General features: G+C 41.9%; 1 protein-coding gene across 1 annotated transcript in view; it reads left to right on the top strand.

Moving 5' to 3' along the window:
* Positions 1-16627, top strand: part of SVOPL (SVOP like) — a gene marked incomplete at its 3' end in the record, with an annotated part of 89120 nt that overhangs the window by 517 nt on the left and 71976 nt on the right. Inside the window, 3 exon segments of the mRNA XM_080818773.1 lie at positions 10859-10974; positions 11157-11248; positions 14051-14149. Coding sequence (XP_080674899.1) covers positions 10893-10974; positions 11157-11248; positions 14051-14149 — 273 coding nt within the window. The 5' untranslated portion in view covers positions 10859-10892.

Below are 16627 nucleotides of genomic sequence, written 5' to 3'. Positions count from 1 at the left end.
GGGTTACTTTCCCATTGTAGTTTTTGAGCAACTGAATGTGAGAGGTGGGCAACATTCTTCCCCATGTTATTTCTTCTTTTTTTGAGTTGGTCTGACTAATGATCCATCCACCATCCATCCATCCTCTTCTTGAGTTAAATGGGATTTAGAATGGTTTACAGAGACGGCAGAAGATGCCATCTCAGCTTCTCCAACACTCCATTCCAGAGTTGAGGTTACAAGCTCTATCCGCAATGTTCCTCATACCCATTTCTGTGGAACATTTTGTACTCCTTTTTGTTTATTTGTTTCTGGTTTTTTTTTTTTTAAAGATTTTTATTTATTTATTTGAGAGAGAGAGAGGGACAGTGAGTGCAAGAGAGAATCTGAAGCAGATTCCACGCTGAGCACAGAGCCTCACGTGGGGCTCGATCCCATGACTTCGAGATCACCTGCTGAGCTGAAACCAAGAATTGGATGCCTAACTGATTGAGCCACCCAGGTACCCCCATCCTCTTTTTTATGAAAACTTTTTCTTTATGAAACGTTTGGCTGAAATTCTAGAAAATACTAAGAGAATACTCGCCTGTGTGTTAACTTGGCGTTAATATTTGAGAGTCTCCCTAAGGACTTGGATGTAAGTTCATTTGTAATGCACAGCTGTGAATGCCCAAATCCTGATAATCTCCTATCAACAGGTCTGAGGCCCCACACCCTACACACCCCACCGAAGACATCCTATTATTGACGACCCTGTAATAACTGAACAGGGCAGGAACGGGAACTTTCTCTGCTGCAGGTAATTTGTACATGCGTTTCTTCCATCCCTTGGCAACGTGCCCTGACATTGCGAACCCACCCGGGCCTTGACCATTTTCAGGGGCGGGACATTAGAAAGATCAGTGTTACCAGTGGAGAGCATCAATACTTTTCAGTGGCTGGGTGAGGGCCAGGCTTGCTTCTCTGAGTGGAGTTTGAGTGTGGCACACATCACTGGTGCCCCTTTCTTCGATAGTTCCTTCATCCCTACGCCCACGAGGCTGTTCTGAACTGGAATTCGGAAGGGTTTTTTTTTTCCCTTGTAAAATATACTGATTTTACCATTTAAAGCAATGTAGAACAGGGCTCCTGGGTGGCTCTGCCCATTAAGCACCCAACTCTTGAACTCAGCTCAGGTCTTGATCTCAGGGTCGTGCGTTTGAACCCCATGTTGGGCAGTGGAGTGTGGGTGTGGAGTCTACTTTAAAAAAAGTAATGTAGAACAACAGAGCAATTTTGGTGAAAGTTATCCATTTTGTTGTGCCTTTCATGACGAGATGACTGGTTTGGATGGTATCAGTGACATACAACTGGTTGGAGAAGTTTTGAGATCTGATTTTCCAGTAGGCATGCAGCGCACCTGATGGCTTCCTAATACCACTTAGGTTTACCCTTGAAATAAGGTCAATCTATTTCAGAAAACAAGTAACTTTTTTTTTTTTTCCATTTAGGTAGTTTTTATTTGAGCCCAGTGTGTTCTAATGCTAGCAGAATATCAGCAATGAATGTTTTTGGAGAGATACACGTTTGATAACTCTGAAAATATTTACAAACTTCCCCTGCATGTATTTGATTTGTGATTATGGTGAAATATTAGACATTCAGTTGATACCTTTATCCAGAGATGAGGAACAGTACTCCCACAGGTGTTTATGTTGCAAGGGGAACTGTGCTCTTATATAAACATTGTCGCATTTAATCCTTGTACTGAAGAAGGAAGCTTATCAGTTAAGAATTACACACAGTTGGCTGGTGTGAGTGCACTGGTGTTTACAATTCATTGATCACAGCCAATTACGGGGTTCTTTGTTCCTTCTCTCACACGGCTACACTTGACTAGCCTAAAAATAAAAAATTGCACACAATTTCAAGGAACAGAAACCAGAAATAACAGTGTCTTAAACAGAGAGCTTAATCGTTTTCCCGCGTAGATGTCTGGAGGTAAGTAGTCTACAGCTGTAGGAGAAGTTCCAGGGTCTTCCGAGCTTCCACCTTGCCCGACTTGGCCCAAAGTGTCCCTATTTGCATCATGACCGGGGATGCCTGCCAGGGTGCAGGAGGAAAGGGGGAGGAGCAAAAGGGCTTTCTCAGATGCACCGCCCCTCCCCCACCCCCAGCCTCCACCTGCCTCCGGGTGACCAGGCTCTTCAGCCAAGTACAAAGGAGGACTTGCCTGGGAAGGCAGCAAGCTACTTCTGCCACAGCTAGCGAGGTATCATTTCTACTTTCAGAGAAAGAACTGAGATAGAAGACATAGAATCCATTCAATCTCAGTCTCATGTCTGCTGACTTTCCTCTTTTTTCTCCCTCCCTGCCTCCCTCCTTTTCCCCTCCTTGCCGCCTCTAGTCCCTCTTCCCTTCTTCCTCCCTCTGTCCTTTCCTCCTTGTTATGCTTGTTAATTTAGTAGGTATAAAAATGATACCTAAGGATGTTTTTTGTGACTCTAATTTTGTCAGTGATTACAGTAGATGAACAATTTTCCAGTTTTGCTTACAATTTATATAGTCTCTTGTGAATTGCTCGTTCATATAATCTGCCCCTCCATCTATTGGAAACTATTTTTCTTGTAATTTCTGGTGAATATGTACCAGCAACATTTATTTGAGGTAAAAATACTGATAACCTAAAACTTACCATTATACCAATTTTAAAGTGAAAAATTCAGTGGCATATTTTAAAGATTCATTTATTATTTTAGAGAGAGAAAGAGAGTGAGTGTGGGGCAGGGGAGGGGCAGAGGGAGAGGGAGAATTTTCAGCCGACTCCCTGCTGACTGCGGATCCCCACACGGGGCTGAATCCCATGACCCTAAAATCATGACCTGAGCCGAAGTCAAGAGTCAGACCCTCAACCCACTGAGCCATGTCGGTGCTCCTTGTGGTATTTTGTTGTGTAATTTACAATGTTGCGCAACCACTGCTGTGATCGAATGGGGCCTCCTGTGCCAGCCAGCTCGTGGACTCCCAGCCGGCCAGTGATTTGACCGTCTCTGGGTTAAGCACCTACCGCTGACCCAGCCGGTCATGGGCGGTGATGGAGGGCAGTGGGGGCATGTGGCTCAGGTCTGCTTAGGACAGTGGCCTGGTCAGCACCGTGAGCAACATGTCAACTCTCCATCCATTCGCTTTTCCAAAAAGAATTTTTATGGTAAGAGAACTCGCCTTTCTAAACGTTCAAACAATGAGATAAGCTTCAAGAAGAAAGAATGGAAAGAACCCTACCTTCTCCTCACTCTCTTCTCCCTTGTTCATACCCCACCCTCCAGTCTGGCCAGCTCCGCTCATTCTTCAGGGCTGCACTCAGAATTGCCTACAGAAGCCTCCCCTGGTCTCAGCACTCAGTAGAGCAGAGGCCCTCCCTCGTGCACCAGAGCAACCTCCACTTACCCTGGGACCACGCTGCTCCCCGCCCCCAACCCCTTACCTTTGCTCCCCATTAGACTGGAAGTCCTTCAGGGCCAGGGACACTGTCATTGTATTCTATTGCCTGATACATAGAAGTGCTCCACAAATATGTGCTGAAAGACAAAACATGGTTTCTGAAATCTCCAGGTAGATACATATTTAAATGAAATTTTATAAATTGGGATCAGTATATACACACCTATAAGTTTTGGATATGCATGCATTATGTATAACACCTCTTGGAACGTGCTTCTCAACACTAAATAGGCTTTCCCTGAGTGGTTTTTTTTTTTTAAGATTTTATTTATTTATTTGACAGAGATCACAAGTAGGCAGAGAGGCAGGCAGAGAGAGAGGGGGAAGCAGGCTCCCTGCTGAGCAGAGAGCCCGATGCGGGGCTCGATCCCAGGACCCTGGGATCATGACCTGAGCCGAAGGCAGAGGCTTTAATCCACTGAGCCACGCAGGCGCCCCTCCCTGAGTGGTTTTAAGTGGTATTCTGATTAGCCATTTCTCTACTGGTGGGCATTGGTTGTATTCAATTCTTTTGTTGTTGAAACAACTGAGTGGTGCCCTTCCTTGTATGTATCTTTGTCTGCCTTTCGACTACCCCATTAGGATGAATCCTGGGGCTGAAATTGCTAAGTCAATATTCTTTCATCTCTGCCTAATTACCTTCTGGAAATGTAGCAATGTACACTCCCAGCGATAACTTGGGTGCTCATTTCCCTTTCACAGGGTGTAATCAATCTTTGAGATTTTTGTGAATCTGATAAGGGAAAGCGATAACTCTTTAATTTGAAGGCATGGTGACTAGTTAGGTTGAACATAATTTCATTTATCATCCGCTGGATGTATTCTGTGTTCATCCCTTATGTCTTGACCTCTCCATTATTTCCTTCCTGACCTACACGAGCCTTTGATAAACACATACGTTGTAGATAGCCTGTTTACCTTTATTGAATCTTATAATTTTTATATGGAAGCACTCAGTGCCCATGGCAATGAGTCAAGTTGCCAGATGAGTTTATAACAGAAATAAACAGTCTTTTGACTTGATTTCCTCATCCCCAGAGACATTTCTTTTCATTGTTTTTTTAAAATTTTTTAGTTCTTCTGGTGATTATCTTTATAGTTAAAACAACATAGTTGTATTTTATTTCTTAGTTTATCAACTTAAAACAGTATCAATCTATTTTTCACTACTTAGACAAAAGATGATGATTTTAGGTCCTTATATCCTCTTTGCCATTCTGTCAAATATTTTACAAGTATGTTTAAAAAAACAAACCAAGAGCGAGTGTTTGTCATGTTATTAAAAACACTACATAAATATAATTATAAATGCTGGAGGTTATCAGTTTATATAACTTATCAGTTTTATAGGCTTATCAGTTTATATAACCATTCCCTCTTTACACTTAGCTTGTTTCCAATTTGTTATTGTTAAAATAGACTTGAATAAACTTAAAAAATTTTTTTTTCTTCATATAGAGAACATTTTCCACATTTGAGATACGTCCTTGGGATGAACTGTTAGAGCTGGGATTACCAGTGCAGATGAAACCAGTTTCTAAAGCTTTTGCTACGTTGCCAAATGGCACAAACTCACTCTTTGGAAGGCATGGAATAATGGTTTTCAGGTGGGGATAGGTCGGGCTCAGTGTATCAGGATCACCTGGAAAAAATTTTCAAGCCGCCCACGTCACTCCGTACTGATGTTGAAATGTTGGGGTCCGGGAGTGAATGGCCAAGAAAGAAATCTGGAGACCTCTTTGGTGCAAGAAAAGGTGGTTTTTATTAAAGCTGGGAGATAGGACAGGGGTGGGGCGGGCGGTGCCAAAAGAGTTGCACTGATGTTATGGGGAGTGACTCTTTCTAGTTGGGAGGGGGTTAGGGATCGTGTAAGTCTCTAAGGAATTTGGAAGCAAGATTTCTCCGACCTTGAGAAACTAGCTGTTAGGAAAAGGTCATTTACTGCTGTCCAGTAAAATCTTAGTCATGAGACCCTTCAGATGTATTCTTGGTGGGCCATAAGCTTGGAGGATGTTTGCTAATATATATCTTGGTGTCGGGGTGTAGGGTGGGGGGCAGGTAGAGATAAAGGAAATCTCCAAAGGGATTTTTATACGTTATAGAAGACATGAGATCATGGAGGTCCAGCAAATATCAAGCTGTTTTTGCTTCTAGCAAAGTATTTTGTTGTTTTACTTTTTTTTTAATTTTACTTAGATTTTATTTTTTTAATTTAAATGCAATTAACATATAATGTATTATTAGTTTCAGAGGTAGAGTTCAGTGATTCACCAGTCTTATATAATTCCTGGTGTTCTAGCAAAGTATTAACACTGTAGCAATAGAACTCCTTGAGGAAGGCTACCCTGCCTATCCCAATACTTGTCAATAAGCTATAAGTTGTAAGGAAATGTAACTTATTTCTTTTTTGCCTTTGTTCTCCACATCACATACAACCTCCTTCTCGAGGTCGAGTCACTGGTAAGGAAGGAAGAAGAGAGGCTTTGGGGTGTGGTGTGTTTAATAATGGGGGGGGATGGTACCTTGATGTATATAGTGTTTGCTGATTTCCCTGGTGTAACCGTTCCCACCACGGCTGGTTTTAAATTAGCAACGCGATGTTATTGAATACAGAGGTGGGAAGAGATGTGTGCGGTCAGCCCTCAGCAGCTCCCACGGAGCACTACAGCACCTGGCATGCATATCGTCCTCTCCTGTGTACGTTTACATATGCATGTGTTCTTTCATTGCCGCTTACCCACATCCCAAGCTCCCATTCCTTTTGCCATGTAGGTGGTCACGGTCATGGAATTTTCACGTATCTACGTAAATGAGAAAATGTTCAGTTTTAGGGCATGGATTTTCATCTTACAGAAGCTATTGGGTTGTTCTTGTTCTTTTTTTTTTTTTTTTTTTGCTCTTATTTTTGTTACTCTCTTACATTTTTGTGGTTATAAATGTTATAGCTCTGGTTCGTAGGCGGGTCCTTGAGGTGGAACGCCTGCCCATCCCTCCATCTTTGCCGACTCGAAGCTCCTGTTTGGCGTGGATGATTGGACTCATTCTTGAGGGAATTAACATTTCCAGTCAGTTCTGAAAGCACAATCAAGCCTACGTATTTTATTCAAATGTTGACTCTAAAAGCCGTCTTTTATTAATGACCATGTCCATATCGCTCCTTTAGGGCCAAGAGTTATATGTGAAGATTATATTTATTTTTTGATGTCCAATGTCATGACCAAAAGGAAGAGCATGTGACTCTTGATCTCAGGGTTGTAAACGAGAGCCCCATGCTGGGTGTAGAGATTCCTTAAAAATACTTAAAAAAAAATATGAACTCACAAATAGGAGTCTCCCTTACTGGGATCAGCGTTCATTCAAGAAAGCTGTGAAGTAATTATCTTGGACCTAACACCTTCTGCCAGGGCCTCTGTGATGAATTGCTTGTCTTTGCTGATAAGAGAAGGGAGGAATGTAGGATATTTATGACCCATGGAACTACATAATCGGGTTAAAACATAAGAATTAAAACTTGCTCTGCTCAGTAGTAAATGGCAGATTTCCTGGGTTTCTTTTTTTTGCCACTCACTACCAAAAGGAGAACGGCTGGAGGTTGTTTTATTACTCTTCTAAACGTAAGGCTTGATGATTGTTAAAATTGTAAACATGTTTTGATTGCTAGGAGAGGTTGTAAAACTTGACGGTAGGAGAGATTAAGTGTTGATTAAAGATTGAGGATTGAGTTTATTGTTGAGCCTTTTATTTGTAACTGAACTCCAAATGAATTTACTGGGATTGAAAAACTTATTTCCCCACCCAACTAAATGGTCTTACTCTCTAAGACTCTAAACGGCCAGACTCACTTTTGGTCGTTAAGTTTGCTGCCGTGATTTGCATTACTACTTTTTGGGGAGAGGGGGAAGATGTAATTTACATGCAATGAAACTTACCATTTTAAAAGTATATAATCTGGGGAATTTTAGTATAATTTAGTATAATTTCAGGTTGTACAATCCTCACCATTATTTAATTCTCACAAATGGTCTTGTTTTCAAACTTTGATGAAGCTAAATACGTTACTAGTTCATCTTCCCATCTTGAAATGGGATGGTCATAGCCAAGATTTTTAAAAAGATTTATTTATTTATTTTAGAGAGAAAGAGCACGTGTGGGGAAAAGGGCGGAAGGAGAGGGAGAGACAGAATCTCCAGCAGACTCCCCATTGAACAGGGAGCCTGACACGGGGCTTGATCTCAAGGACCCTGAGATCAGGACCTGAGCAGAAATCGAGTCAGATGCTTAACTGACTGAGCCACCCAGGCACCCCTGTCATAGCCAATTTTTAATGTGTCTAGAAGTCCTCTTTATAATCAAAAGAAGGGGATTTTTCTGCTAATTATTTCATTTAAAAAGTTACCAGATAAAGAACACCTCTCCAAGGGGTGTTTGGACAATGTCTGGAAAGGGAGTGGTGGTTCTAGAGCAGTCTGTCATTGTGATTTTCAGGCTCTCAGATGGGCAGAGAGGCCAATTATTTTTTACTTTTTCCACTCTGGGAAAATAATAGCTTTTTGTACTTTTCATGTTCTCCCTTGGGAAGGAGGATTTCATGGGCTTACTTCTGAGCATTATTGATCTCTCTCTCATCTGGGAATATTTGTGTCTCTGTGACAGTGTTTTAAGAAAACAAATAATATCAACATTACAGAATAGTTGTTTTGATGTGTATCTTTTGTGTCCCCAACTAGAATAAAAACTCCTTAGGGCAGAGAACATGTCAGACATTCCTTCCAAGTCTTCACAGGAGCCCTCACAATACAAGATACAGAGCTGGCCCTTAGCAAACATTAATGATCTTGACGTGCTGCTACAGACTGGTTTGTGGCTATCTCTATATTCTGGGAATAAAAATGCCTCTGTTTGAGGTCTGATTCTGCTATTTACTAGCGGTCTGAAATTGGAAAAGTTATTTTAAAATCTCAGAACCTCACTTTTTGAACTACCAATTTTGAAAAATGTTACACATCTTCAAAAGCAGATGGTAAAATGAATCCCAAATGCACCCATCATTCTCAATAATTTTCAACATATGGCCATTCCTTATTCTATATGCCCATCTATTTCTTATGCATCATATTCCACACTACCACTGATTTGTTTTAAAAAAAAATATTTATTTGTCCATTTGAGGAGGGGTGGGAGGAGAAGCAGAGGGAGGGGGAGAGAAAGAATCTTCAGTAGAGCCCCCACTGAGCGTGGGGGGCGGGGCTGTAGGGCCGCATCCCACAACACTGAGATCATGACCTGAGCCAAAATCAAGAGTCAGACACTCAACTGACTGAGGCATCCAGGTGCCCTCCCATGGAATTATTTTAAAACGAATCCCAGACATCATTTCATCTCTAAGTATTTTAGTATATATCTCTACTATATAAGGATTGGGTTTTTTTCTGCTATAGCCATATCATTGTCACGCCTAATGATGTCATCAGAAATCTCTTAACTATCATTAAACTTCTGCACTTATTTACATTTCCCTGACTTTCCTCTCATCTCTTTTTCATCTCATTTCCCTGGATGTTGTCATTTTACAGTTGGTTTATTTGAATGGGAATCCAAATAAGATCAACTCATTTATTTGGTTGATTGGTCTCTTTTCCTTTCAACTGTAAGTTCCCTTTCCTCTTTTCATCTTGCCCTTTATTCATTGAAGATGTTGGGTCATTTCTCTTATACAACTTCCCACATTCTGGATTTTTTCTTATTGCAGCCACATGGTACGGTTTAATGAGTTTCTTCTTCATCTCCTGTGTGAATTGGTAGAGCTAGGGGACCAGATTCTGCTTGAACTTAAATCTTAAGAGAATGCATCACAGGTGATATACACTCCCATTCTTATTGCGCTCATCAGGACCACATGACATCTGAGGGTCTCTCTTTTGGTGGCATAAGATTTGTCGATGGCTACAGGTATTATCATTCTTACCCAACTCTTGCCCATTTCTTCATCAGCCTTCTACCTAGTAGTTTATCAGCCATTGGTAATCATTGCCTAGATCCATTATTTCATCAGGTTGCGAAGTCATGATAATTTAATCCTGTTCTTCCTTTTTTTTCCTGCATGTATTAGCTGAAATTAAAAAAACAATTTTCTTTCCCAACTGTTCAGTTCCCCTGAAGTACAAAGAATTTGTGTGAGAAAGACAAGATATTTACTAGTTTTCAGAATAAAGAGTTGGTTTCTTCGTATTCTCCAAAGATGATCAGTGAGGTTTTCATTTCAGTGTTGCTATGAACAATGGGTTTTGATATCTTTGATGTGTCTCAATTCTTGCAGTCATTATTCTTCTTGATGCTTACATGGTCCCATCTTTGATGGATGGGAGCCTTTTCAAGTTGAATCTTGTAATCTTTTGTCACAACCCCAGAGGTGTTTGATGTCTTCCTTTGCTATCTGGTATGACAAGATGTTCCAGGCTCAATTTACACATTTCCTGTCCCAGATCCAAAATTAGCCATTTATTTAAGGCACCGGGGTTTCTTTTAATGGGAAATAGGAAAGAAAACAATCTGGGCTCTAGGAGTGCTCATTAGTCATTTTTTCCCAGACTCTTCCAGTGGATAATGTTAGGATATGCATATATGAAATATGTAGTGAATTCATAGTGATATTTCCAATTCAAAGTTAGGATTGTAAGATTTTTATATAACTTCTCTGATTTTTGTATCTTTTTCCTCTTACATCCAAAAGCTTGATTCCTAATCATATTAATATAATTGCTACTTGCTTTATCCTACAGTATGTACTAGTATCAAAATAACGATACCAATATTAATACTAAAAATTTAATTACTGAGAATAGGTTATGATTTCTATTCATCCCGCTAGGGGTGTAGAGTTCAATGACCATGTCTTCAAGTCATTTGGAAAAAAACTTCTTCACTAAGTTGATACTCAGCTTCCTTCATTTTATTTTGCTTTTGATTTCTTGAGTTAAGAATCCTTCTTTGGACTCAACGCATGAAGCGGGAGGGAGCCAATAAAAAGAAGTGCTCCTGGCTTTCTGTCAGATGAAATGAAAATGTTACATAGAAACACACTAGAAACCTCATGATCCACAGGGACGTGAAGCACTGGCTACTGTGATTATTTGTCTGTAGCAAAGGCCATCTTCACTCCCAGTTAGAGGATGCTATTGGCCAAATGGTCCAGAACTCACCTGGCCTGTGACTAAGGGTTGATTACTAGCCACTGGGGGCCCATCGTCTCATTGGCCATTTGACCTCTCCATGTCTCAGGTTCCTTATATGTAAGATGGTGATGAATTAGAATACCGACCTCACAGACTTTCTGCGAAGATGAAAGGAAAATGAGCACTCTTTTGTATATTTTCTTTCTTCCCTCTCCTGCTTCCATTAGGGAAGCCGTGTGAGGAATTGGGACCATTTAGAAGATGGCGACCAAGCAAACCGAGCCAGTCACCGTCATTAGCCTCCGGAAGTTGAGCCTGGAGACCCCAGAGTCACAGCCAAAAGGTAAGATGATCACAGATGTCTCGGACCCTCTAGCTGCTGCTTAATTTCCTCCTGTATTTACTAATTTTTGCAATAATGAATTGGTTTCCCAACATCTTCCTCCTCATTTTTAGTGAGAAATCATCCACATATATTCCCTTCCCACAGAGGCTTTTTCCTCTCACTCTGCCCTTCCTTGTTAGAATCAAAGACATTCACCGTGGAAGATGCCGTGGAGACCATTGGATTTGGACGTTTCCACATTGCCCTCTTTCTGATCATGGGCAGCACTGGGGTGAGTTCTCTTTGGAGATCATTTGAATCTCTACATCAAATTAATTATTGGCCATGTAGAGTCTTCCACTGACCTCCAGCTCTGGGCTGTCCATTCAGGGAGGGGAGTGAAAGGGAGTGAAAGTGAATTAACCCCTGTGAGGGGGGTTAATTCAAAAATTATTTTCATCTACCTTTGCCAGGTGTTTGGTTATGAGCAAATACATATCTGTGTCTTTATGTTCTGGGAATTCAATATTCATTAAAAAAAAAACAAACGGTTTAGATCTCTTCCTTCTCTGGGAAGGGAGGAGAAAACTAGTATCATTCTAAGTAAAATTAAACACTTGGTCCTCAAATATTTTGTGCATAAGAATCGCATGGGACACCTGTTGTCATTACAGATTTCCAGAACCTTTAGGAGGCACCTATGAGGGTTTGCTATTTACCACCAGCTATTTTGAGAAAAGAAGAGTGATAGCTCAATCCCAGGGCTTTGACCAACAGTGGGACTGTCCCAAGAGACCACTACTGCTTCCTCCTTTTGTTGTAGGTACAGTGAGATTATGTTAGGAATATGATATTGATAATGAGACAGAAGGGAAAATCTGAGAGAAGTGGTCAATATGACAGTGGTTTAAGGCGGGACGTAAAGATAGCCAAGAGGACACTAATGAGTAAATAATAGAGAGCCCTGACCCTTGCCCTCAGCTAAATAGTATGAGGCAAAGAGTGATGTGAGCTGGAGGGACCACTTGGCAAGTTCTGATGCAGCGCTCCAAAGCCTTGTGCTCTCTGGAGTTAGTCCAGTAATGGAGAGAAAGGCAGATGTGTCCTGGTCCTGATTTTCTAATAATCAACAGTTCAATTTAGAACATTTCTTCATCTGGGAAGTAATGTCTTACCTAGTCTCCAAAATGTTAAGATTCTATATTTCAAGGGGCAAGTGGGTGTGATTGGGGAGGGTTTTATCATAACTTTCCTCTACTTTCAACCAGAACATCTCCACTTCTGTTTTACATATTTGGTTTCCAGTATGGTTTCGTTATGTGGTCCCCTTCACTTAAACACTGTTCTACTCTCTGCATCTTTTACCTTCAAATATGTTGGGAACCCTGTCTTTTCTTCCTTTATAGCAAGAGAAAAGAATATGTAGAATTTTTTTTTTGTTTACCTTCCCAAATTAACCAAATCACCTTATACAAAGGGAGTGTAACTTTATTAATTATGATCTGTGTTAGAAAGATGGTGCTGCTGTACCCCCTTTCCAAAGGATAGGTATCAACTCTGTAGAGGCAACTCCTGATGTCCATCTCCAGACCCACATCCATGGAGACTATGTGTCCATTCCACATTTATACTTGATGTTGTTGTGAAATATCTTCTGGTCTTCAGGTGTTTTATAAGCTGCTTCACTTCTTCCCAACCCATCAGGTAGGTAGGGTTATTTACCAGACCTCCTCCTCCCTGCCTCTACCTACCCCCAGAACTATTTAATTAGGTATGGTAACCAAATCCCTCCCCTGGCTTTAGGATGGTCTGCATTGGATGGATCTTCTCATCAGAATAGGTGTGTTGACAGTGAGGGACATGGCTCCTTCTGGCCATGGTCTGTTAAGGTTCTTGGTTAGGGTCAGTCAGAACAACAGTTGGGTTTTGGGGCCTCACGTGACCAAGGTGTATGTAATAACATCACAGCAGCAAAGCAGCCTCAGTCTGTGACCAGGCACCCTGAATCCTAGTGTTCTCTGAGGGCTCTAAAATCTTATACACTGCTGCTCCTCTGTGTCCTTCTCCTCTTAAGTTATTATATCAGAGTGGGGCAGAGTCTTATCCCTTACTGGCTTATTTCCTCCTAAGACCACTTAGAGGAGTAGAGTCCTGGTAAATATTGACCCAACTGCTCTATATTACTGAAACATCCTTCTGATGTTGTCACACTGTCTCTTATTTATTATACTTTCTGGGCTAAAGCATACTAGCTATCTGTACTCTAAACATGACTAAAGTACTTTCCAAGAGGAGACAAGCCTTTGTGATACCTTTCCAATTCCCAAATAGTAGCTAACCCCACTATACTTTTTTCATCCCAGAACTTTGAATTATAAATCTGTAGATAGTACTATAATATATAACCCATACAAACAGCAATTATTTTCTAGCATCTACTTCTTCCTTTCCCTGGGAGATAAACTTAAGCTACAATGGGTTGTAAGATAGGGTAGAGGATGATATCCAAACTTCCTATTGAAAGAAATATTTAGTAGCACAGCTTACGCTAGGTTTGCCAAACAGACCTTGTTTCCTGGCGATGAACTCATTGTTTTGTACTTGCTTGTTTCCTCTCTTCTAGTTTTCATGAAGCTTGCCTTCCAGCTCAGCTTCTTGAGATCAGAGACTATTTCACAAATCCCATTTGCAAAGGCTATTTGCCCTAAGACCTTGACAGTGATGAGTATGAAGCAACAGAGCCAGGTTGATGGGGATGCTGGTGGTTAGTCATGTCATCCACTACCTAAGGGACTCCCCCAACATATACAAACACATAATACTGTCCTAGAGCTATAGGGCAAATGCATGGGTCAGCAACACTGCAAATAAATAGATGTCATACATACAACCATGAACATTGCATCCATGAAATCCAAAATTCTACTACACTTCTTTACCCAACTAGCAGTGTTGAGTGGGTCCACTATAGGTGCTCCCTCCTCGGGGGAGGAGAAGGAGGAGATTAGGATTAGAAGGATGATGGCAGGCAGGCATGGGAGGAACTGATGAGAAACTAGCACTAAAACACAGTGTTTTCCCTCTTTCTTTTAAGATTGTTGAGGCCATGGAGATCATGTTAATAGCAGTTGTGTCTCCTGTCATCCGCTGTGAATGGCAGCTGGAGAACTGGCAGGTGGCGTTAGTGACTACGGTGAGTGCTTGCTTCCGGTGTTTTGAATGAACCAACTGAAAACCCAGGGATTCGGCTCCCCTTCCCCTATCCCACAGGGTTAAGACCCAAAGGTTACCTCGCTCTTTGGGTGGTTGCTTCCAAAGCTCATGGGCTTTGCAGGCCCAAACTACTATTTATGGTCTTTCTCTCATTTATCTCTTTTCCTGTAGAGAGCATGACCTTGAACTGCTTCTTTTCTAGCCCCCAGCAAGAGGCTAGAAGAGACAAATGCAAATCAGAGAGAGTAGACCTTAAGTCTTAGATTAGTTATGGTTCGAGTCTGACTGCAAATTAGTGGGACCATAGTGACTTACACAATCACCCAATCGCGCTCATGGAATGCATTCAACTTTTCTCTAAGATCGTTATGAGTAGCCTTATGAAGTGCACATCAAGTTTTGCTACAGAGTGGAATTAAGGATCTTCTACAACATTCTTTTGGAAGGTGTTTATTAAGTACCAGTGAATTCCCAGCAGGCTGTGTGTGCATGCGTGTGTTGGCGGGAGTACAGTAGCTCCATGTTGCGTGAGTAGGAAGTCAGGAAGAGGGAACAATGGGAGACAGGTGGGGATCAGAAGCAATTTGGAGTCTGTGCATAGACTCCATTCTGGAGACCACTGTAGACCCCTGCCCCCCAACTTCGGTCAACACGTGCAAGCCTACCACGCAACATATAGTCGCTCCAGATCTACATGACAGTTTCTCCAAATTACTCTTTCATGTAACAAAGATCAATTTCACTTAGGCACACCATTGACTTCATAGTCATTATGTATTTCTCATTAAATGGATATTAAAGTACACTCCCTATCATGCAGAGCTCTGGTCAATCTTTATTTATGTATTTATTTATTAATCTTAAAAGAGACTCTTCTTGCCTAAAAATGTTGGAGGCTACACTGTGGGTGTCAGGGAGCCATTAAGGGGTTTCAAAGAGGGACATGGTTGGCTTTCCAAGTGCCCTGGGGAGATGAGATTGGAAGGTAGACATGTTAGCAGTCATAAAGTGGCAGGGCGCATGGTGGGGAGGGAGTGTGTTTTGGAAGCATTTAAGAGGTCACATCAACCAAGGAGGTGAGAGAAACACAAGCTGAGGAGTGGAGAATTGATTTACTTGGGGATTGAAGCTGGTTTTCATGAAGGCAGAATTTAACAGAGAAAACTACGATGAGCCAGGTGCCAACATCCTCATTGAGATGGGGGTGTTGGGAGGCAGGTAGGCAGAGATGGCTGGAGGAGGCAGTCAGTTGGTGGAGGCCTTGAAAGAGGGTAAGGCTTTAAAAGAGAGAGTTACGGTCTGAAACTAGCCATGGAGAATGCTGGAAGTTTTCCCCAGCCCCCTAGCCTTCTGGGGGTTATGGGCGGAGAGCAAAGGGTGTCCCCACCTCTCACTCACTGCCTTAAGCAAACTTAACCTGGGAATTCTCGTCTGTGTTGGGAACCAGGAACCTCCTCTTCCCATAAGGAACTGATGAGTTCTCCTCTCAGGTAATGTATATTATCTGCCTGGTTGTGTTTCTGTCTGTGTCATAGAGGCCAGGAAATGTGGAGCCCGGTTTTGGACTCAGTCCCAGCAGCAAACATACAACCTGCTTATTGTTTGACATCCATTTCTCTCTTTAAAATTCCTTTATTATTTTTGTTGCCCTTGTTCCTTTTTTTAAAAAGTTCTAACACTTTTAGAAGAGGGAAGGGGTATAAATAAAAATAGCTAAAGACCTTCCCTGGGCTGGTAATTAAGTGACTCAGCTATTTTTCATCTTTTTCTATCTCTAAAATGCAGTTGCAATTTGGAAAGCATTCCTTGTCCATTGTGTACCTGGAGAGTGACTGCTGCAACATTCTGTGTAATTATAATGGCACCAAACCCCAATGGGCCTGGGGATGTGCACGTCCCTATTCCTGAGGATGTCGGGACATCCAGCTGTGGTGTTTGCTTCTGTCACTCCCATAAACTATATCATCATATGGTACACTTTCTGTATTTACAACTGAAATTTATGGGTTGCATTTATGTTGTTTCTTGGTGGCAGCTGAGGCTCCTTGATGTTACCAGTAACGTGACTTCCTTGTCAGGTGAGTCACGGCTCAGGAGACTTTTCCCTAGGGAATTCAGGTCACCCCAGATGTGCCCATTTCTTGTTCCGAGTTCCTGGCTGCCTGCTATCCTTTAGTGTCTGTCATCCTGGCTGTGAGGCCCATCCGGCTTTGGCACCTGTGCCCGGGACTCACCGACCACAGCTCTGCCACCAGGAGGGGCTCAGACTGAGTCAGCCAAGAAGCCACATTTTGACCAACTCCCACTGACTGAGCTCCCCATTCCCCAACCCCAGGGCCACTTGTCACCTTCAGGACAACTTGGCCTGAGCGTTTGTTAACCTTGACGACTGTGGATGAACTATAGTCCCTCACGTTCTGTGACTGAGAGCGCTGAAGAAACCAAACTTCGTGTGGTG

The sequence above is a fragment of the Martes martes genome, assembly GCF_963455335.1.
Source record: "Martes martes genome assembly, chromosome: 11".
NCBI lineage: Eukaryota > Metazoa > Chordata > Mammalia > Carnivora > Mustelidae > Martes > Martes martes.
This window is presented reverse-complemented; position numbering and strand designations above follow the sequence as displayed.